Source organism: Papio anubis, chromosome 1 (genome assembly GCF_008728515.1).
Source record: "Papio anubis isolate 15944 chromosome 1, Panubis1.0, whole genome shotgun sequence".
NCBI classification, from domain to species: Eukaryota; Metazoa; Chordata; class Mammalia; order Primates; family Cercopithecidae; genus Papio; species Papio anubis.
In genome coordinates this window covers 127440819-127460845 of record NC_044976.1, presented here as the reverse complement: position 1 = coordinate 127460845, position 20027 = coordinate 127440819, and the positions used below count along the sequence as shown (strand labels likewise).

At 49.7% G+C, this 20027-nt stretch overlaps 3 protein-coding genes across 15 annotated transcripts; 2 read left to right on the top strand and 1 right to left on the bottom strand.

Moving 5' to 3' along the window:
* The first annotated feature begins 627 nt into the window (after positions 1-627).
* On the top strand, positions 628-4635 carry MRPL24 (mitochondrial ribosomal protein L24). 3 transcript variants are annotated; one of them, XM_009183740.4, is made up of 6 exons: positions 628-922; positions 3168-3411; positions 3495-3590; positions 3799-3902; positions 4159-4289; positions 4398-4635. In XM_009183740.4, the coding sequence occupies exons 2-6, from the start codon at positions 3229-3231 to the stop codon at positions 4532-4534; spliced, it is 651 nt and encodes a 216-aa protein (XP_009182004.1). In that variant the 5' UTR covers positions 628-922; positions 3168-3228; the 3' UTR covers positions 4535-4635. The 3 variants fall into 3 exon arrangements, with proteins under 3 accessions (XP_009182004.1, XP_021780737.1, XP_003892888.1); XM_021925045.2 differs by having other exon boundaries at positions 628-1003; XM_003892839.5 differs by having other exon boundaries at positions 629-881.
* Positions 4636-4980: 345 nt separating this feature from the next.
* On the bottom strand, positions 4981-13537 carry RRNAD1 (ribosomal RNA adenine dimethylase domain containing 1). 7 transcript variants are annotated; one of them, XM_021925017.1, is made up of 8 exons: positions 13438-13537; positions 9888-10012; positions 9530-9722; positions 8957-9019; positions 8470-8613; positions 7495-7979; positions 6023-6207; positions 4981-5292 (listed from the first exon to the last, which is right to left on the bottom strand). In XM_021925017.1, the coding sequence occupies exons 2-8, from the start codon at positions 9923-9925 to the stop codon at positions 5171-5173; spliced, it is 1230 nt and encodes a 409-aa protein (XP_021780709.1). In that variant the 5' UTR covers positions 9926-10012; positions 13438-13537; the 3' UTR covers positions 4981-5170. The 7 variants fall into 7 exon arrangements, with proteins under 7 accessions (XP_021780709.1, XP_003892886.1, XP_009181975.1 ...); XM_003892837.3 differs by having other exon boundaries at positions 12782-13523; XM_009183711.4 differs by lacking the exon at positions 13438-13537 and adding an exon at positions 13228-13393 and having other exon boundaries at positions 9530-9682.
* ISG20L2 (interferon stimulated exonuclease gene 20 like 2) lies at positions 13110-19959 on the top strand. 5 transcript variants are annotated; one of them, XM_009183735.4, is made up of 4 exons: positions 13110-13197; positions 14226-15092; positions 17504-17704; positions 18415-19959. In XM_009183735.4, exons 2-4 carry the CDS (start codon positions 14343-14345, stop codon positions 18526-18528), a joined length of 1065 nt encoding a protein of 354 aa, XP_009181999.1. In that variant the 5' UTR covers positions 13110-13197; positions 14226-14342; the 3' UTR covers positions 18529-19959. The 5 variants fall into 5 exon arrangements, with proteins under 5 accessions (XP_009181999.1, XP_009181998.1, XP_009181995.1 ...); XM_009183734.4 differs by lacking the exon at positions 13110-13197 and adding an exon at positions 13231-13582; XM_009183731.4 differs by lacking the exon at positions 13110-13197 and adding an exon at positions 13231-13582 and having other exon boundaries at positions 14187-15092.
* Positions 19960-20027: the final 68 nt, after the last annotated feature.

Below are 20027 nucleotides of genomic sequence, written 5' to 3'. Positions count from 1 at the left end.
CATTCTACCTTTCCTGCCCAGCCACTGTTTAACGCACCTGGAAGAGTTTTTTTTTTTTTTTTTTTTTTTTAAAAAAAAGGGTTTGCATAAGAAGTGGGGTGTGGGAGGATGCCAGTATCCGCCACAGCCCAAGATGAAGTGGGAGTTTGGAGGCTGATTGTATAAACAACTTTGACCCCAAAGGTCAAGTCAAATAATAGTATAACCCTTTCTCCTTGCTAATGCTACCTGCCACCCTTGGCTGGTGATGGGGTGGTAGGGGGAGGGGGTTGGTAGGGTGAAATCCCGATAGTACTTCCCAAGTTAAGTGGAGTGACTGGCTTAGATCATTTCTGTTTCCTTCCAGATCTGACATTTTGTAACTAGATCGGCTAGTAGCATTGGAAGGGCCCACGTTTCATCCCTTCCTCTAGAAAGCCTACAGGCAGTTTTTGAATCTGCCCTGCCCCCACTCCAGCAGAGAAGGTCAGGGAGAGCATTGGCTGTAGCCCTGTCTGGTAAGGGCGGCCCTTCGCCTTGAACAGGAAGCCAGAACCACCTAGAAAATGGAGCCTTCTTCTCTAGAAACTACAATTCCCAGCGGCCTCCACGCAGAGCATGCGCGGGAATGTGCCAGGCGGGCCGCCCTAACCAGCTTGCCTTTCGATTCCCAACATGCTTCATGGTGTGTTTTGGTTTCCTTGATTTCCTACCCCGCCAAAGTTCCTGTTTCCAGCTTTCTAGCGGCGGACTGCAACTCCCAGCATGCTGAGAGATCAGATTCGTGGTTGAGCTGCCGTTTTACACTTGGACTACATCTCCCACAAAGTCGACGGGCGTGGCAGGGGAGGGGACGCTGAGGGCCCATGTGCTGAGCAGCCGAAGTGCCGCGGAAAGTGGAGGTGAGGGCCACCCGCCCCAGAGGTGCTCATCCGAGAGGCAGGTGCGGGAAGAGCCTAACCTTTTCCCTGCCCATGGCTCAGTCTCCTCCCCAGGGTTTCTTTGCACCGAAAGTTTGGAGCGGGTGGGTGCTGAAGATAGCTAGGCCTTGACGTTGTCTGGGATGAGGCTGGTGGGGGAAGCCTTTGGAACCGTGACCTGAGAGGGCAGACCTTCGACCCCGCTATATTGCACGGCGCCTCCAGAACATGCAGGGAAAGCCCCACTGCGGGACGCTCACCAGCAGCATCTCCAGATTGTGGAGGGAAAGAAGGGAATGATATCGGGGGCATGCAAGCTGCTCTGGGCTGGGGTGGTTCAGACCTGGAATGACTGAGGTGAAGGGACTCCTTGCAGCAATCACGCGGGAGGCTTGGGTCTTAAGATTGGCCCTGCTCCTGTCAAACTTTATGAACCAGGGTAGTCACTCCGGCTTTCAGGCCTTGATTTCCTTGTCTATAAAAGAGACTTTATGATGCGTCTGGCAACCTCACCTCCCTCACTGGGCAATGTGAAGACCAAATGCCAGCAATGAAATTCCCAGCATTAGGTTTGTCATATAGTAGTCCTCTCTAAGCATTTGTTGAATACTCAGGAACACTAGGCCAATCAGCCTTAATTGAAAATAACAGGGTTTTTTTTGTTTGTTTTTGTTTCTTTTTCCGAAAATAACATCAGGGCTTTATACTGAGAAGTATAAAGAAGAAAAATGACCCAGTATCTCACTGTTCAGATAACCCGTTAATACATATTTTTAAGTGCACATGGTTAGAAAATGCAAACGTTATTATGGGAAGAAGCAAAATGGAATTAACAGTCCTCCCAAACAGTTCCTCTCCCCTAAAACAAGTACTTTGGTTTCTTGTTTCCTTTCCATAAATGTAACTGTGCTGGAATATATATTCATATACCCCAAAGGGATACTACTACTCACATTACTTTGCACCTTGCTTTGTTAAAATACTTAAAATAATCTAAATGACACCCACAACCCTGTAAATTTTGTGGATGATGAAACTGAAGTTCAAAAGTTAAATTGCCGGCTGGGCGTGGTGGCTCATGCCTGTAATCCCAGCACTCTGGGAGGCCAAGGTAGATGGATCACCTGATTTCAGGAGTTCGAGACCAGCCTGGCCAACATGGTAAAACCCTGTCTCTACTAAAAATATTTTTTAAAAAATTAGCGGGTCGTGGTGGCACATACCTGTAATCCTAGCTATTAAGGAGGCTGAGGCAGGAGAATCACTTGAACCCGAGGGGCAGAGGTTGCAGTGAGCTGAGATCATGCCACTGCACTCCAGCCTGGGTGACAGAACAAGACTCCGTCTCAAAAAATAAATAAGTAAAGTTGCCTAGTGTCATACAGTAAGATGATGGTAGAGCAGGGAGTAGAACCCAGGTGATCTGACTTCTCTGTCCAGGGCTCTTTATGCCATTGTAGTATCTTTATTTGTCTTTGAAGAACCTTATAGATAAGGTTCATTTTTATCTATAAAATGAGGTTAATGGTGACTTCTTCATTTGGTTGTCCTTAGGCTTAAATGAGATACAGGAAAGCACCTAGCATTGCACCTGGGAAGTTGCAAGTATTCAGTAAACTGAAGCACTTACCATTTATGTCTTCAGTTCATTCACTACCTCATTAATTGAGAATTGAGTGGTTTAGAGCACATACTTAGTTGGGAAATTTAGGACTCAGTAATTCTAGAGTCTGGCCTTGGGTCTTTTTCCTTTAGAAAAGGAGCTATCTTAGGGAGGAGTGGTTATTTCCTGTCTTAGGACAGGAATTGTAAGTGGGATAGGGACATTTTAACCCCAGTTTTTATTTCTGCTACCTATTTGTTCATTTCACTGACTTACAACTGCCTACCTTTTGGCCGTATGCCAGCATTCCATCCTCTGTTTTCTTCCTATCTGGCTGTTCATACATTGATTTAATAAGTATTTCTTAAGCACCTACTAGGTGCCAAGCTCTGGATTCATGAACTTGAGATAGATAACATGGCCCTTGTCCTTAATGAATTTTTTGGACTTTGAAGTCAGATATATGTGGGTTTGAATGCTGATTCTCCAATGTAGTAACTTTGTAATCATAAATAAGTTACTTGACCTTTCTATTTCCTCATCTATAAAGATGATAACCTCTTGTGAAGATTCAATGTGATGAGGTCCATTGAGCAACAGAGTAAGTGCTTTAAAAAATGTTCCTTCCCTTGCCTCTTTGCTCCCGTTTCTATCCATCTACCCAGAGCTGACAAGGAAGATTTCTGAGCATTTTGCTGGCAAAGGGATTTCTTACAGCCTCCAGGCATGCGTCTTTCTGCCCTACTGGCCTTGGCATCCAAGGTCACTCTGCCCCCCAATTACTGCTATGGGATGAGCCCCTCAGGCTCCTTGGCAGACAAGAGGAAGAACGCCCCATGGAGCAGGCGGCGCCCAGTGGTTGTGGAACCCATCTCTGATGAAGACTGGCATCTGTTCTGTGGGGACACGGTGAGAGCCTCATACAGGGCATAGAGTGATGGGGAATCTCCTGGGCAAGGATCCCCCTCCCTAACCTTCGTATCTTCCCACAGGTGGAGATCCTAGAAGGCAAGGATGCCGGAAAGCAGGGCAAAGTGGTTCAAGTTATCCGGCAGCAAAACTGCGTGGTCGTGGGAGGGCTGAACACAGTAAGTGGAGAGAGAGGATGGGGAAGCTTGGGAAGCCCGTCTCATCCGTCCCTCTCCATTCCAAGCAGCGCAGGGTGGCAGGAGACTGGCTGAGGGGATGGTGGCATTACTGAACCTTCTACTTTTCAACTTGGGCTGAATGTGCTGAGTAGCAAGGGCAAACCCCTTTCACACCCCTTGTTTTCTGACACTCCCCTCTCTTGGACAGTATTACCGCTACATTGGCAAGACCATGGAATACCGAGGAACCATGATCCCTAGTGAAGCCCCCTTGCTCCACCGCCAGGTCAAACTTGTGGATCCTATGGACAGGCAAGCGACAGGGCTCTGGGCAGAGGGTTTCTCACCCTCTGGGTTCACAAAGTGCTGTCCAATGGGAATGATGGGTTGGATGCTCTGGAGATTGAGAGGGACCATCTCATGGACATGATTCCCTGCGGGTAACCCCAACACAGAGGTGGAGAAACGCGGTGGTAACCCTGGTGTTTTGAACCCTTGACTCTGCTTTTGGGTTGGAGGGTGGCAGGAAACTGGCTCATAGGCCAGGCTCACCTCTTCTATCCACCAGGAAACCCACTGAGATTGAGTGGAGATATACTGAAGCAGGAGAGCGGGTACGAGTCTCCACACGATCGGGGAGAATTATCCCTAAACCCGAATTTCCCAGAGCTGATGGCATCGTACCTGAAACATGGATTGGTGAGTGAGGGGCCGGAAGGTCAGGGGTGGGTGCTAGGAGTGAGAGTAGGGGATGTTAATGAAAGTTGGCAAGCCCTCCCACCCATCTCCTTTCCTCTGGCTTAACAGATGGCCCCAAAGACACATCAGTGGAAGATGCTTTAGAAAGAACCTACGTGCCCCGTCTAAAGACACTACAGGAGGAGGTGATGGAGGCCATGGGGATCAAGGAGACTCGGAAATACAAGAAGGTCTATTGGTATTGAGCCCAGGAACAGCAGCTCCTCCCCAACTTCTGTCCCACCCTTGAAGGCTGAGGCACCTCTTTTTCAGATGCCAATAAAGAGCAGTTTATGAGTCCTGTGTACAGCTGCTGTGAGATAGAATGGCACCCCTAATCCCAGCACACTCTCAGGGACTGAAGGAAAGGAGCTTCTTCCCTGAGTTTATGACAGAACCTGGATGGAAGTTAGCTGGCCTTAAGGCAGCCCTCCCAAGGGGCAGGGCCTGCAGATTCTGAGTTGGAGGCCAAAGTGGGGTAAAGAAGTCCCCTCCATGGAGATCTGTGAGTAACAGAAGCTGTCACCTACACCACCTGCTAGGGAGGCCAGTGGGGAGTGGCGTGTGAGTCCTAACTGTAGCACCCTTGCAGCAGTGCCACAGGGAGGGTGCGCGTCTCCTTTTATGTACCTACAGAAATGGGAAGGAAACAGAGATTTCTAATTTTTAATAAATTAAAACTTTACACTGTATTACATAATCCATGGAGGGAGAGAAAGGGGATGAAGGAACCACGACTCAGGAGGATGCAGGATGCTGCTTCTCTGTATGAGGTGTACTCTGCCACTGTGCTATCTGGGCACTTTCAGATGATGGGGTCTGAGATGTGTCCTCAGGCTGCATCAGCTGTCTTCAGTCTCCAGAATAGAAAGAGCCTGACCCAGGGGCATCTTGGTGGCCACCAGAACCAGGTTTCTGGGAGAGAGTTCAGGACTGAAGATGGGCAGGAGCTCAGCATGGAAACCTGGAAGAAAGGGCTTAATCATAAGGGGAAGAATGAACCAAACTCACTCAGCCTCTTCTGCCCAGGCCTACAGGCACAGTCCCTTTTCCGCATGGGGGAGGATCCAGCCGGGCTAAGGAGACCCCATTCTCCATAAGGAACACAGGTTCCCAAGGCACTGACTTGGGAGGCAGTCCTCTTGCATTGTAGGTTCTCGATGCCTGGGAAGCTTGCTTAACATGCACCTTAGGGAGGTTCACCAGAGGCTGATTTGGTAGGAATCTTAATTTTTTTTTTTTCGAGATGGAGTCTCTGTCACCCAGGCTGGAGTACAGCGGTGCAATCTTGGCTCACTGCAACCTCTGTCTCCTGGCTTCAAGCAATTTTTTTTGCCTCAGCCACCCGAATAGCTGAGAGTACAGGTGTGTACCACCATACCCGGCTACTTTTTGTATTTTTAGTAGAGATGGGGTTTCACCATGGCTGGTCTTGAACTCCTGACCTCAATTAATCTACCCACCTTGGCCTCCCAAAGTGCTGGGATTATAGGCATGAGCTACTGCACCCCGCCTGGATTCTTAATTTTTTAACAAATCCCCTACTCCCAACCCACTAGTGACTCAAAGGTGGGGTCCAAGGATCACAACAGTGATTAGCTGGGCCCAGGAGACGTTGGAGCTGGGACTTGGAGAAGGAGTCCCAGAACCCAGGTCACCATAGTCCTTGGGTCCCTGCTGTAGGCCACCCTCACCCTGCTCCTGAAGGTACAGCAGCCGGTCCAGTAGAATAAGCGTCTCCACCAGTGGGGCAAGCAGTAGAGCCAGGCTGAAGAAGGCCACCACACGGTTCTCCTGGGCCTGGTGGGCCTGAAGGGCAGCCAGATTCAGTGGCAGCTGGGGGTCCAGCCCCACTCGCTGTAGCCCCCGCTGCACATATCTGTGGGATCAGTCACATTCAGCACTCAGTTTGGTTTTAAGAACCGTCACCTCGCACTTAAACTTTGTTCCTAATTCCAACTTTGCTTTATTTTCTACCCTAATATGCGTTTTCACGAATATATATATATATATACACATATATATCTTTTTTTTTGAGACGGAGTCTCACTGTCACCCAGGCTGGAGTGCAGTAGCATGATCTCTGCTCACTGCAAGCTCTGCCGTCCATGTTCACGCCCTTCTCCTGCCTCAGCCTCCACAGTAGCTGGGACTATAGGCACCCGCCACCAGGCCCGGCTAATTTTTTGTATTTTTTAGTAGAGATGGGGTTTCACCGTGTTAGCCAGGATGGTCTCGATCTCCTGACCTTGTGATCCGCCCGCCTCAGCCTCCCAAATATGTGTTTTTTAAGACAGGGTCTTGCTGTCACCCAGGCTGGAGAGCAGCAGTGCAATCATAGCTCACTGTAGTCTCAAACACCTCAATCCTCCCACATCAGCCTCCCAAGTAGCTAGGTCTACAGGTATGAGCTACCATGCCTGCCTATGTTTTTTTGTACAGAGGTATCTCTCTACGTAGCCCAAGCTGGCCTCTAACTCCCAGCCTCAAGCAATCCTCCTGCCTTGGCATCACAAAGATCTGGGATTACATGCATGAGCCACCACACCTGGCTGTGTATTTTTGAATGTTTCTCTGGCTGTGAGCTGTCTGTCCAATAGTAAATTGATTTAAACATTTTCAGCCAGTTCTGTCCAACTAGCCATATTTTTAGCATTTAAAAACCCTTTTTTTTTTTTTTTTTTAAAGACAGTATTGCTCTGTCGCCCAGGCTAGAGTGCAGTGGCACAATCTCGGTTCACTGCAACCTCCACCTCCTGGGTTCAAACTATTCCTCAGCCTCCCCAGTAGCTGGGATTACAGGCGCGTGCCTCCACGCCTGGCTAATTTTTGTATTTTTAGTAGACACAGGGTTTCGCCATGTTGGCCAGGCTGGTCTCAAACTCCTGACCTCAGGTGATCTGGCCGCGTCAGCCTCCTAAAGTGCTGGGATTACAGGCATGAGCCACCGCGCCCGGCCAAAACTTCATATTTCTTTGTTAGTCTCCTGATAAAAGAGGGACAACTCTCTTAAAGAAATTTTGAGAAGGTACCCTGGTCAGAGAACTCCAAATCACTCCTCTGGGTATACTTAGATTTTCTTTAGGCTATGCTGAAAGTGAGGGCGGAAGATCTCCAGTTAGAAATCTCCCCTCCACTGCCCCCCACCCCCGTACCCCAACCTCACTCTTCAATCTTGAGCTCGTGGACCCTGGGGATACCCTGCACGCCTGGCCGACGGAGCTCGGGCCGGGCCCGTCGGATGACTGTCTCCAGTGCTGCACGGTAGCAGTGAGTTCGGAGGCCAGGGCCAGCTTTCTGTAGCCGCTCAGCATATTCCTCCAGGGCATGGCAGGCCCCCTCCCGAAGCCTGTAGGGCAGTTCATAGCCAGGCAGCCCAGCCACCCACTGACTCAGTGGGTAGCCGCCAGGGTCACTCAGCTTCATGTAGCAGCAGCCCACTGAGGCCAGGGCCACCACCTCAGGACAGCAGGAGAAGTGCCTCAGCAAGGCAACACTCAGATCCCCACAGGCGTGGAGGCCTGTGAGCAGCAAGCGGGCCCTGCCCTGACACGTGTTCTCCAGTGGAAGCAGAAGCTCCTCACACAGGGCTGTGGGGTCTACCCACCTAACCACATGGTGTGGGGAGTGACGAGGGTTGGTTTGGACCACCTGTGGAGGCAGGAAAGGACAAAGGCAGATGGGAAGTCTGTTTGCTGTCCCTAGGCCACGTCAGGCCACAGGAAGGGATCTGTCCTCCATGTTATTCCCCAAGGAGGAACGTGGGAGATAAGCTGGGTGCGGGAGAGGGCTGGACCACAAGTCAGGAGATGGGATAAATCCTGGACCTATCATTCACCATGTACATCTTTTCATCTCTGAGACCCAGTTTTCTGATTTGTAATGAGTCTAAAACCTGAGTGGCCACTTCACAGGTTGTGAGAAGTATACATTGGTGTGGAAAGCACTTTGTAAATAGAAAATAACTTTGAGATAAAGAGAGGCACTGGGGAAGGGGGGACCTTGGGAAAGAGGTAATAGAAATTACGGACCACACCACTTCAAGCTGAGAAATTTGAAAGATGGAATCCAGCCTCTGTGCTCAATTCCAGCCAAGCAGCCCCTCCTCCCACAGTCCAGGTGGCAGGAAGGGGTGGCCTACCTGCGGGTTCCTCTTCTCCTCTTTCTCCAGAGCCTGCAGAAGCTCCTGGTCCAGGCGCTGGGCTCTCTCCACCAGTCTCTGATCCCCTTCGATGCTCTTCACCATCAACCCCAGGCCAAGAGCCATGAAGCGGGAGAGATGGCCCTGGAGTCATGAGGAGGAAGATGGAAACAGCCCTGTTCAGTGCCGTATCCATTGTCACCCTCCCCAGGGGTAACCTGGACACCTGGGTCCCAGGCCCGACAGAAGGCTTAAATTTTACCCTACAGAACTTATTAACGTCAGTGTGGCTTAAGTTGGTATATAACTCCCCCATTTAAATCTGACTGGCTTAAAACAAATTATGCAAAGAGAAAAAAAATCTACCCTGCTTGGTTCCACCGCTTCTTGACACCTGCCTCGCTGGGCCTGTGGCCCAATAACCTGCCTTCCAGGTGTTCTATCTCCCCATGACTCAAAAAAACAGTACATCAAGACTCTGGCTCACCTGGCCTGAGCCCACGTCTACAACCTGGGTGCAGCCTGTGAAATCACTCAGCTTCTTCACCAACTGAAAGAGGAGGGAACAAAGGTCTCCTGGCCACTGGTTCTTGACTCCTGGGGCAAACACCCATAGTGAGAGTGGAGGAGACAAAGATGACAGAGAAAGATGGACACAGGGTACCCCGGATGTGATGACAGATTTGGAAAGAAAGATATAGGGGTGAGGGTGGAAGCAAGGAGAGTGGACCTGATCCAGGTTCAGGCCCACTCTCCTTGCCTTACAGGTCAGTGATTCAATCTCCCCCACAGAACAAGAACCCTGCGTTAAGCCATGAGCGGATTATGGAGATTTGAGAACAGGAATGAGACTGATTCAGACCTAGCTACCAACTAACCCCACAAAAGGATGAAAAAGAACCCCAGCATCAAAATATGATTATAGTTATATCTGTTGAGGTAAAGGAATGTCTAGGGCCTCTGGCCTTGCATGTGAAGTAAAGGGCACATATCTTTGTAAGCCACGCTTAAGGAGTCCCTGGGTTCCCAGACACCACCCATGCTCCAGCCATCTCCTCACCTCTCCCAGCCTCCGGATCTCATGCTGCTTCTTGGGCCTGACATGTTTCCGGAATGGAGCTGTTAGTCGGGAGCTCTGGCTGGGGTTCTCCAGGAACTCTGAGGGGGTCTGAAAGCCAGGCGTCCGGGTAAAGGCCAGGGCACAGGCTGTGGACTTCAGGGCCAGCAGGGTGAGTGGCCACACTGACCTGTACCTGAGATAGTCCAGCCCAGGCCTCCAGTGAATAGTCCCATCACATCTGAGTGCACCAGTTTACAACCCAAGGCCCGGGAAGACCTTATGAGACTCTCTGAGCAATACGCTCACGGCAGGGCTCAAAGCCTTGAGTTCCCCAGCACAGGGCCCTTCTAGCCCATACCTGATGACCTCCCCTTCCCCAGGCATCCCCAGCAGCATTGTGGCCAGCTGTGGTGGGTTCAGTCCATCCAGTGCTTCCTGCCATGAGCAAGGGAGTGTGTCCCATAGGTTGTCTGTGAAAAATTCCTACAGAAGAAGGGGAGAAGCAATTAGCAAACTACTACCACTTCCATTCTTTCCCACCCCACTCTCAACTCCACACCTCACTGCCTGCCTCTTCCCAGCACTGCTGCCACATAGGGCCACTGTAACCTCCTACTCAGCCAAGTCAGTTCTTCTCTGAAGTCTGCTCCAGCCTCCCCGACTCTGGTGGCTTAACTCTGTTTCCTTGGAGTCCAGATTGCATTCTGGACACACTTCTTTTAGCAATTTCTGCACTTATTTATGTCTGTTGTCTCTATTAAACTGAATTTCTTAAGAGGAGGGATGGGATGGGATCTTTCCATCTGCATCCCTAACACTTACCAGAGTGACTGACACACAGTATTAGTACATTACCACTTAGTAACCTGCCATTATACGTGCCAGACACTGGTGTCTTTTTATTCATTCATTTGTCCACCACAAATTCTGGGGCTGTGTTTTGGTTATACATCAAGCTCTATTGTAGGCTCAGGGAATACAACAGTGAACCTGAGACAAGATTCTGGCTCCTGCAGAGTTTACATTAAAAAAATAACTTCAGCCGGGCATGGTGGCTCACGCCTGTAATCCCAGCACTTTGGGAGACCAAGGCAGGCAGATCACCTGAGATCAGGAGTTCGAGACCAGCCTGGTCAATATGGTGAAACCCCATCTCTACTAAAATTACAAAAATTTGCTGGCATGTTGGCGTGCGCCTATAATCCCAGCTACCCAGTAGGCTGAGGCAGGAGAATCACTGGAACCTGGGAGGCAGAGGGTGGAGTAAGCCTAGATCACGCCACTGCACTCCAGCCTGGTCAACAGAGCAAGATTCCGCCTCAAAAAAACTAAACCAAAACAAACAAACAAAACTTCAGACAACATCATATGTCACATAGACAAAACACTAATGAAACAGTAATGTAATGGAGAGTTTGGGCAAGGACTACTTTAGATAGGATGATGAGGGAAGACTTGTCTGACGAGTTGACATTTGAGCTGAGACTTGAAGGATGAATAGGTGCTAGGCACGTAAAGAAAAATACAGGTAATAGCAAACACTTATTTAACACCTTCTCTGCCAGACACCGTTGTAAACATTTGACGTGTATTAACGCATTTGATCCTTTAAACAACACTTTGAGGTAGGTATTATTTTGTATCCCCCATTTTACAGATGTAGAAACAGGCACAGCACTTAAGTAACTTGCCCACGTCCAAAAGCTAGCAAATAGCTGAGCTGGGATTATTTATTTATTTATTTTTAGAGATGGAGTCTCACTCTGCCACCCAGGCGGGAGTGCAGTGGTGCAATCTCAGTTCACTGCAACCTCCACCTCCCTGGTTCTAGCAATTCTCCTGCCTCAGCCTCCTGAGTAGCTGGGACTACAGGTGTGTGCTGCCAAGCCCAGCTTTTTCTTTCTTTCTTTTTTTTTCTTGGATTTTAGTAGAGACGGGGTTTCACCGTGTTGCCCAGGCTGGTCTCGAACTCCTGAGCTCAAGCAATCCACCCGCCTCGGCCTCCCAGAGTGCTAAGATTATAGGCATGAGCCATCACACCCAGCCTGAGCTGGGATTTGAAACCAATTTTACTCTAGAGTCCTTGCTCTTAACGATTCTGCGATTGCCTTTCTGTGGAGGAAGATCAGTGAGTGCAAAGGTCCAGATGCCTGCCATATTGGCTGAGCAGAAATCAGGCCAGCAGAGGTATAGCACAGTGAAATGTGTGAGAGAATAAAATGGGATAGAGTTGAAGAGACAGTAGGAGTCAGATCATGGGCTTTATAGGTAATAGTAAGGAATCAGGATTTCATAAAAGTATCTAGGAAGCAAGGGATTGTCGTGATCAGATTTACATTTGAATGCTATCGATCTAGCTGCTCAGTGAAGAATTGGTTATGGCAGGGCAGAGGTAAGCACACAGCGAGATCGGTTAGGAAGTAGTTCAGAACAGAGGTGATGGTGGCTTGGCTTAGGGTGGCAGCAATGGAGGTGGGGACAAATGGATGAATTTGGGATCTATTCTGAAGACAGAGCCAAGAGGACTTGTTGAAGGACTGGATTGTGGATCAATGAAGGACAGCGCTGAATCAAGGATGGCCTCTGGGTTTGCGGTCTAAACAATTCAGTGGATGGTGGTACCATTTACACATTCTCTCATTTATTCTTCACAATGATCCTTCAGACTGGGATCCACTGTATAGCTGAGGAAACCTGGGCTAGGACAAGTTGGGGGTTAGGGAGGCCTAAGGTTAACATCATAGGGGAGGCAGGATTCCAGACCAAGCCTTTTTGATTCCAGAGCCAGGCCTGTCTACTATACCACAAAACCACGAACTTATTCAAAGCTTGGATGAATAACATGTGTGTTCTTGGAACACCTCACATGCTCCAAGAAGAGTTCAACATAGTTGCAGCATGGTTCCAATGTCCACGTATTTTATTACCTTGGATCTGGGAAGATTACAAAAATAATCTAGGTAGGTATTAGAAATATTATTTATGCAGTGAGCCGAGATCACGCCACTGCACTCTAGCCTGGGGGACAGAACAAGACTCCGTCTCAAAAAAAAAAAAAAAAGAAATATTATTTATGCCAGCTGAAAAAAAAGGAGGGATCACTCCAGTTTTAACCCCTCCTTGTACAGACAAAAGACTGAAACTCATAGAAGGAAAGAGATCAGAGACTAATTCTCCAGATTCTCTCCCTGACGTGGACACCTAGCCAACCACACGACCAGAGACACCCCACCCACGCCCCTGTGGCCTCACGATGATGTAGGCATCCAGGATGGAACGGTAGAGCGCCAGGACACGGGTAAGGTTAACAGCTAGCTGCCTCCTCCCCTCATGAGAGAGGCCTCGGGCGGAGATGCCCGGCATCCCGCGGTCCAGAAGGCAGCGCGGGAAGCGAGAACGCAGTGAACAGGGATCCAGGGTCACTACCACGCGGGTCCAGGACCCGGACGGGGCTCAGCTCTCCAGGCAGAACAGGAAGAGTTTTGGGTCCAGTCTCCGACGCTGCCTTTCCGGGATCCCATGCTGCAGTTGAAGATTTGAGGCGCCCCCAAGAGGTCACAGGTTGCGACGTTTCACAGTGCGAAGGTGTCAGCGTCGGAGACACGTAGGGCGGGGTAACAGTGCAATGACGCCACAAAAGCGTGCCGCGGAGCTCAGCTCACAACGAGGTGGGCCAAGTTCCAGTTCCCGCCCCTTCCCGTACACGCCTCTCCTCTGCCGGAAGTGAAACCGGAGGTGTCCGGCTGGCTGTAGTTCCGGTTTATCGCGGCCTTCCCACACCTTCGCGTTGTACCACCACGGGGCTAGAGGGGCCGGGGAGCGCATCCCGCCCCCGCCCCCACCCACACCGCCCCCTCCTCCGCCGCCACTGCCGCTCCTCACACACTCCGAATCACTGGCCTCGCTACCTGAGGTCGGGGCGGTGCGGGTGCGCGCGCGCCGACCTCTGGCGCGTTCTAACCCGCGCGCCTGCCTTCCCGGGCTTCGTCGGCGCGCACCGATTTCCGCATCCGGCTCTGGACGCTTCCGGCCTTAGCTAAACCCATCTGGGAGGTAGGTTCGTGAGTGTGAGAGGGCGATCTGTACCGCGGGGACCGAAGTATGCTTATCCAGGTGGGCTGCCTCGAGCCTCGATCCCACCCCCCCGCTGGTAGGTGGTGTCAAGGTCCTTGCTTGGGAGGACTTGGGTGAGATGCATGTGGAGATTGTCCCCAATTCCGGCCTGGAGCCAAGGGAAAGGGATGCCTGGATTTGTGTCTCTATTCGTGGGCCACGCTGCGGATGCCTGGGTAGCCCAGAGGTTATCTACGCCATACTTCTCACTGTTTTCGAGCGTACCTAGATGTTCCCTTCCTAGGCGGAGTATAGAGCTCACGTGTTCTGGCCTCTTAGACTCATAGAGGGTTCGAGCTCTATGGGCCCCTCCAGTCCCTTCATTTTACAAATGAGATTCAAACCTAGAGCGCGGTAATGACCTTACTAAGACCAAACGGCTGGTGAATTGGGCTTCACTAGAATCCAGGCTTGCTGGCTAACACTATTGCTTCCTCCATCATTTCATGTTATGTTTTCATTTCCCCTCTGTCTGAGAGATTGCTCTGATGTCTTTCCTTCCATAAGTCCTACGGAGATCGATCTTGCCTCATTTTTCTCCCAGGCCTAGGAGCTCAATCACCAGGATCACTTTCTTCCCCAGGGTGTACTACAGACCTCCACATGTTGGACAGTAGAATTCAGCAGAGAATGAGTCCAACATCCTCTTTTCATCCATAAGCCACTCTTCCCAACTGCTCTTCCACCTCCCATTGTCCCTATGTCTACTTTACTGCTCAATCTGGATTTTGGGGAACCTCCTCCCAAAAAGGCATTAGAAGGAAATGCCAAGCACCGAAATTTTGTCAAGAAGCGGAGGCTCTTAGAACGGAGAGGCTTTCTGAGTAAAAAGAACCAACCCCCTAGCAAGGCGCCTAAGTTGCACTCTGAACCTCCAAAGAAAGGGGAAACTCCTATGGTGGATGGCACTTGGAAGACCCCTTCCTTCCCAAAAAAGAAGAAGACAGCTGCCTGCAGCAATGGGTCAGGACAGCCCCTGGACAAGAAAGCTGCAGTGTCTTGGCTGACCCCTGCCCCTTCAAAAAAGGCTGATTCTGTTGCTGCTAAAGTAGATTTGCTGGGGGAATTCCAGAGTGCCCTTCCAAAGATCAGTAGCCACCCAACCCGCTCTCAGAAGAAGGGCTCCCAGAAGAAATCCTCTAAGAAGAACCATCCTCAGAAGAATGCCCCACAGAACTCCACCCAAGCTCATTCAGAGAATAAATGCTCCAGAATATCCCAGAAGTTGCCACAGAAGATGGTGGCAATTGACTGTGAGATGGTGGGCACAGGACCAAAGGGGCATGTTAGTTCCTTAGCTCGATGTAGCATTGTCAACTACAACGGAGATGTGCTTTATGATGAGTACATTCTTCCCCCCTGCCACATTGTGGACTACCGAACCAGATGGAGTGGTATCCGAAAGCAGCACATGGTGAATGCCACACCCTTCAAGATTGCTCGAGGCCAGGTAAGAAGCATGGGGCTTGATGGTGGCAGGGAGGTGGATGGAGAGAGGTGTAAATCATTTTTCAGCAAAGGATATCACTATGGGAAGACACCAAAGGTTTGTGGAGGGAGGGAGGAGAATCTATCAGTTATTGAAGAAGGCCCCCTGTCGGTGGAAGGAGCCGTGAAAGTCAGGAAGGTACAATTAGCTGGTGTCACAAACTTCATTGGTCAAGACCTATTTTAGCCAGGCGCGGTGGCACTTGCCTATAATCCCAGCACTTTGAGAGGCTGAGGCAGGAGAGTCGCTCAAGCCCAGGAACTCAAGATCTGTCTGGGTAACAAAACGAGACTCGTCTACAAAAAAGTTAGCTAAGTGTGATGGTGCATGCCTGTAGTGCCAGCTACTCAGGTGGTCGAGGCTGCAGTGAGCTTAGATCACACCACTGCCACTGCACTCCAGCCTGAGCGACAGAGTGAGACCCTGTCTCAGACAGACAAACAAACAATTTTAGGTTCCAAATTGGGTCTGGGGAACTAGGAATCTGCATAGAGAAATAACAGTAAGTAATGTAACTGGACAGAGCTACAGACATCAGTGTCAGGAGAAAGGGCTTGATTTGGAAAAACCTTGTGAATTGGACCCTAAGCTTTAGACAGGAAAGGTGGAGAGCTCTTCCCAAGCAAAAAGTAACGTGGGGCAAGTGCGGAAAGTGGTGGTGGTAAGAGAGGGCAGAAAGTTGACAGGAGGAGCTGGGGTGTATTTGTCCAACTGGAACAGGTAACCAGCGAAGGGCATAAACAGCAGAGGGCCAGCACTTCGGGTTGTCATCTAACTTCTAGCCCTGTGCTGGTTATTGGGAGCGCAAGGCATGAACAGGAAAGGAGAGTGAGCTAGGAGGGGTGAAAGGAGGAAATGAAGGGAGAGCAAGAGGGGCGCCTGCTGGTCTCAGGAGGCCACCAGAGGGCGCCCTTGGTCCACGTCTTTGCAGTTTCAGGGCCACACACTGTTTCTCTGGACACGCTGTTCCCATAATGCCTTATGTGCGGTCAGTTGGAGAAGGTTCATTAGAGGTGAGGTGACTGACTATTTTAGAAAAGACAGAAAGAAGAGTTGAACATCCTGGGCACAAAGGGGCACAGCCAAGCAAAGGCACAGGAGAGGCAGAAGATGGGACGGGTCTGAGACAGCAAATCTGCCCAGCTTTGATGAGGGCTATATGTCGAAGTTAATAAGAAATGAAGGTGGTGGTGGACAGTAAGTAGGTGAAGTCAGGAGTAACTAAATATCTAGTTCACGGGACTACGTCTGGTTTTCGTCATAAAGCACTTCCCCAGTGCCAAGCTGGGGTTATGAGGCTAAGGTATGTCCAGATGAGCCTAGCCCCTTCAAAGGAGGTCCCTTTGGGAGGCTATGCGGGACTGTCACTTTTGTTGAAAACCTGTTTGGAACCTCACTTTGAGAATGATCTTCAGAGCCTGTGGCATGTTCTTTGGTTGTCCTCATTGGTAGCATGTCCTCCTGCTTTAAGAGCCTAAAATGGCTAGGTGTGGTGACGTGTAGTTTCCTGAAGACCAGGTGTGGTGGCTCACACCTGTAATCCCAGCACTTTGGGAGGCCCAGGCGGGCAGATCACCTGAGGTCAGGAGTTCGAGACCAGCCTGGCCCATATGGTGAAACTCCGTCTCTACTAAAAATACAAAAATTAGCTGGGCGTGATGATGGATGCCAGTAGTCCCAGCTACCTGGGAGGCGGAGGTTGTAGTGAGCCAAGGTCGCACCAGTACACTCCAGCATGGGCAACAGAGCAAGACTCTGTCTCAAAAAAAAAAAGTTTCCTGAAATATTAAGAAGTTATTTTACCTGGTTCCAAAACTAGTGTGAATAAGGTTCCTTCTGCAACTTTAGTTTATACGTGATTCTTAATTTTTTATGGTTTGTAGACTCTGAGAATTTGATGAAAGCCACAGATTCTCTTCCGCTAGTACCCATACACATCTAATTGCATGTAATTTTGGGCTTTTGTTAGCCTCCCTGGAGCCATGGTCCCAGCCATGTGTCTAAGGCCAGCATAATGGTAATAGTTAAAGGACTTCATGTAGCAAGCCAGAACCGAACTAAATACATGGACATCTTAAACATGAGTGTCATTTAGGACTGAAGGCAAATTAATGTCATGGGGTGGAGATCAATAAGAAGGTAAAGAGCCACTGGCAGTATGAGTCCAAACAGGGTACACCATGGAAATCACCTGCGGAAGAGGAAGTGGATTGCAGAAGAAAGAAAACTTGTGGGAGTGAGCATTTCGAGGATGGAGAGGTGGGCAGTTGGTGAAAGAATCCAGAAGGGTTTGATGGTCATGTTGGGCTTTCAGAATGCAGGGGTTCCACCGCAGTCTTGCTTCTCACCACTCTCTTCCACACTTGTTCCAGATCTTGAAGATACTCACAGGGAAGATAGTGGTGGGACATGCCATCCACAACGACTTCAAAGCCCTTCAGTACTTTCACCCCAAGTCCCTCACCCGTGACACCTCCCATATCCCCCCCCTCAACCGGAAGGCTGACTGCCCGGAGAATGCCACCATGTCTCTGAAGCATCTCACCAAGAAGCTGCTAAACCGGGATATCCAGGTAGCATCTCCCCACATCCCCCGCCCCCATCTTGGACATGGCTCTCGTTGATGCCCCTAGCCAGACTCTGATCCCAGAAGTCCTGTAGTTGTAGAGCTCCAGATGGGCTGCTATGATGGGAAGAGCTTTGGATGAAGGGCCCAGTAGTGTCTCTCCATCTGTACACAGGATAATAATTCCTGTTGTCTACCTCATAGAATGTTTCTAAGTGTGCTTTGGAAAAGGGAAAAAGTCATAAGTAGATATAAAACCCTAAGTAAGGAAGAAAGCAGGTAGCAGTGGTGGTCTAAGAGACCATGTAGTGGATGCAAGGACCGCTTATATTTTACATGCTATCATTTAGCAAAAGGTGGCCCATCTGGCAGGAAGGTGTGGACATAGATCACATATAGAGCAGTTAAGGAACTAGGGAAAGTGGAAGACTCAGAAGACCTGTCTTTGACCTGGTATGTTCTGGCTCTACAGAACCTAATATGGTTTATACATACTGCCACAGAAAGGACTGAAGTAGACAGTGTCAAAGACTTCCTAGGAGTTGAACCCCTGAAATTACATAAGGAGTAGGGCCCCACCAGAGTTCTGTCTTTGTAGCCTGCTGACTGCGGAAGAAACTGTGTAGCGGAGGCAGGGGAAAGAGGAGTGCAGAGTCCACTGGAAAGGAAGAAACGGTTTCTTGTTGCTTCATGCTCTTGTCTTCCTTGCTTGCTCAGGTTGGGAAGAGCGGACATTCCTCTGTGGAAGATGCCCAGGCCACCATGGAGCTGTACAAGTTGGTTGAAGTCGAGTGGGAAGAGCACCTAGCCCAGAATCCCCCTAAAGACTAGTGACAGTGGGGATGCTGGTGATATGGGGAGGCAGAGGCAGCGCCCAGAAGAAACAGGGCAGCGGACCAATGGACAGCTCCACCAGCTCCACATCTTTGGAAGCTAGATTTGTGGGGAGAGAAAAACTCTACCCCAGACTTAATACCCATTGAAATTTCACCTTGGGTGTTGTGTCCTATGTCTGGTTAAGTGTCCCATGGAAGGGGGAGGCCTTCACGTCAGAACCCAGCCCTATACCGTTTACTTCTTAAATGGTGCTAACCACAGGTGTCCCAGCGTGCTCTGTGCCAGTTAAGATTTTTAACTTTCAAGGGGCAGGGCATACTGGGAAATGTAGTTTCCCAAACTGCCTTATCACTTGGGTGGACATATGTCTCCTTTTATGCCTTTTGGTTTGAGTAATTAACAGCATCCTCTTCCACACTCAGAAGTGTTCTGGTTGGGGCCAGGCGTGGTGGCTCACGCCTGTAATCCCAACACTTAGGGAGGCCAAGGCAGGCGGATCACCTGAGGTCAGGAGTTCAAGACCAGCCTGGCCAACATGGCAAAATCCCGTTCTCTACTAAAAATACAAAAAATGAGTGGGGCATGGTGGCAGGCGCCTGTAATCCTAGCTACTCAGGAGGCCGAGGCAGAATTGCTTGAGCCCAGGAGGCGGAGATTGCAGCGAGCCGAGATCGTGTCACTGCACTCCAGCCTGGGTGACAAGAGTGAGACTCTTTCTCGAAGAAAAACAAAAAAGTGTCCTGGTTGGCTAATAAATTGTGTGGTCCCTGCTGGGCATGGTGGCTCACACCTGTAATCCCAGCACTTTGGGAGGCCGAGGTGGGCAGATCACGAGGTCAGGAGATCGAGACCATCCTCGCTAACACAGTGAAACCCCGTCTCTACTAAAAATACAAAAAATTAGCCAGGCGTGGTGGTAGGCTCCTGTAGTTGCAGCTACTCGGGAGGCTGGGGCAGGAAAATGGCGTGAACCCAGGAGGCGGAGCTTGCAGTGAGCTGAGATTGTGCCGCTGCACTCCAGCCTGGTCCACAGAGCAAGACTCCATCTCAAAAAAAAAATTGTGTGGTCCCTTTCCATGTCACAGACTCTGCTTTTGGCTCAGAGTCTGTATCTAGCCTGTGTCAGGATATTGCCTGTTCTTCCCACCTTGACTTCCAGAGCAGCCATCGCTGGTGAGCTTTAGTTCTCCTTAGGGTTCCACGGCATTAAAAGTAAGAGTGTAGCTTGGAAATCAACTTTTGTGATTTAGGAAAGCTGTCTCTTTCCTAAGGTAATGGGGGTTTATTTCATTTAGGCCCCAATTGGTAGGTTTTAAAATAATTTATAAAGTGTTTTAATAATTTGGTTGTCTTTTTTACCTTGCTAAACCAAGCCTCTAAAAACTCAAATTATTCCCTTGATAAACTTTTATAATGGAAAAGCAATTATGTATGGTTTCTTCTTTATGTTAAATAGCTCTATCACAAAGTATCGTGGGGCTGTAGTTTTCTTA

Excerpts from the sequence above, each read along its gene's own strand:
- ISG20L2 (XM_009183735.4), top strand. The coding sequence starts at position 14,343 with ATGTCTACTTTACTGCTCAATCTGGATTTTGGGGAACCTCCTCCCAAA. Across the intron at positions 15,093-17,503 it reads TCAAGATTGCTCGAGGCCAG|ATCTTGAAGATACTCACAGG; the intron begins GTAAGAAGCATG and ends CACTTGTTCCAG. Across the intron at positions 17,705-18,414 it reads TGCTAAACCGGGATATCCAG|GTTGGGAAGAGCGGACATTC; the intron begins GTAGCATCTCCC and ends TTGCTTGCTCAG.
- MRPL24 (XM_009183740.4), top strand. The coding sequence starts at position 3,229 with ATGCGTCTTTCTGCCCTACTGGCCTTGGCATCCAAGGTCACTCTGCCC. Across the intron at positions 3,591-3,798 it reads TCGTGGGAGGGCTGAACACA|TATTACCGCTACATTGGCAA; the intron begins GTAAGTGGAGAG and ends TCTCTTGGACAG. Across the intron at positions 3,903-4,158 it reads CTTGTGGATCCTATGGACAG|GAAACCCACTGAGATTGAGT; the intron begins GCAAGCGACAGG and ends TCTATCCACCAG.
- RRNAD1 (XM_003892837.3), bottom strand. The coding sequence starts at position 12,892 with ATGCCGGGCATCTCCGCCCGAGGCCTCTCTCATGAGGGGAGGAGGCAG. Across the intron at positions 9,723-9,887 it reads GGGGAAGGGGAGGTCATCAG|GTACAGGTCAGTGTGGCCAC; the intron begins GTATGGGCTAGA and ends GGACTATCTCAG. Across the intron at positions 5,293-6,022 it reads GCTGTACCTTCAGGAGCAGG|GTTTCCATGCTGAGCTCCTG; the intron begins GTGAGGGTGGCC and ends CCTTTCTTCCAG.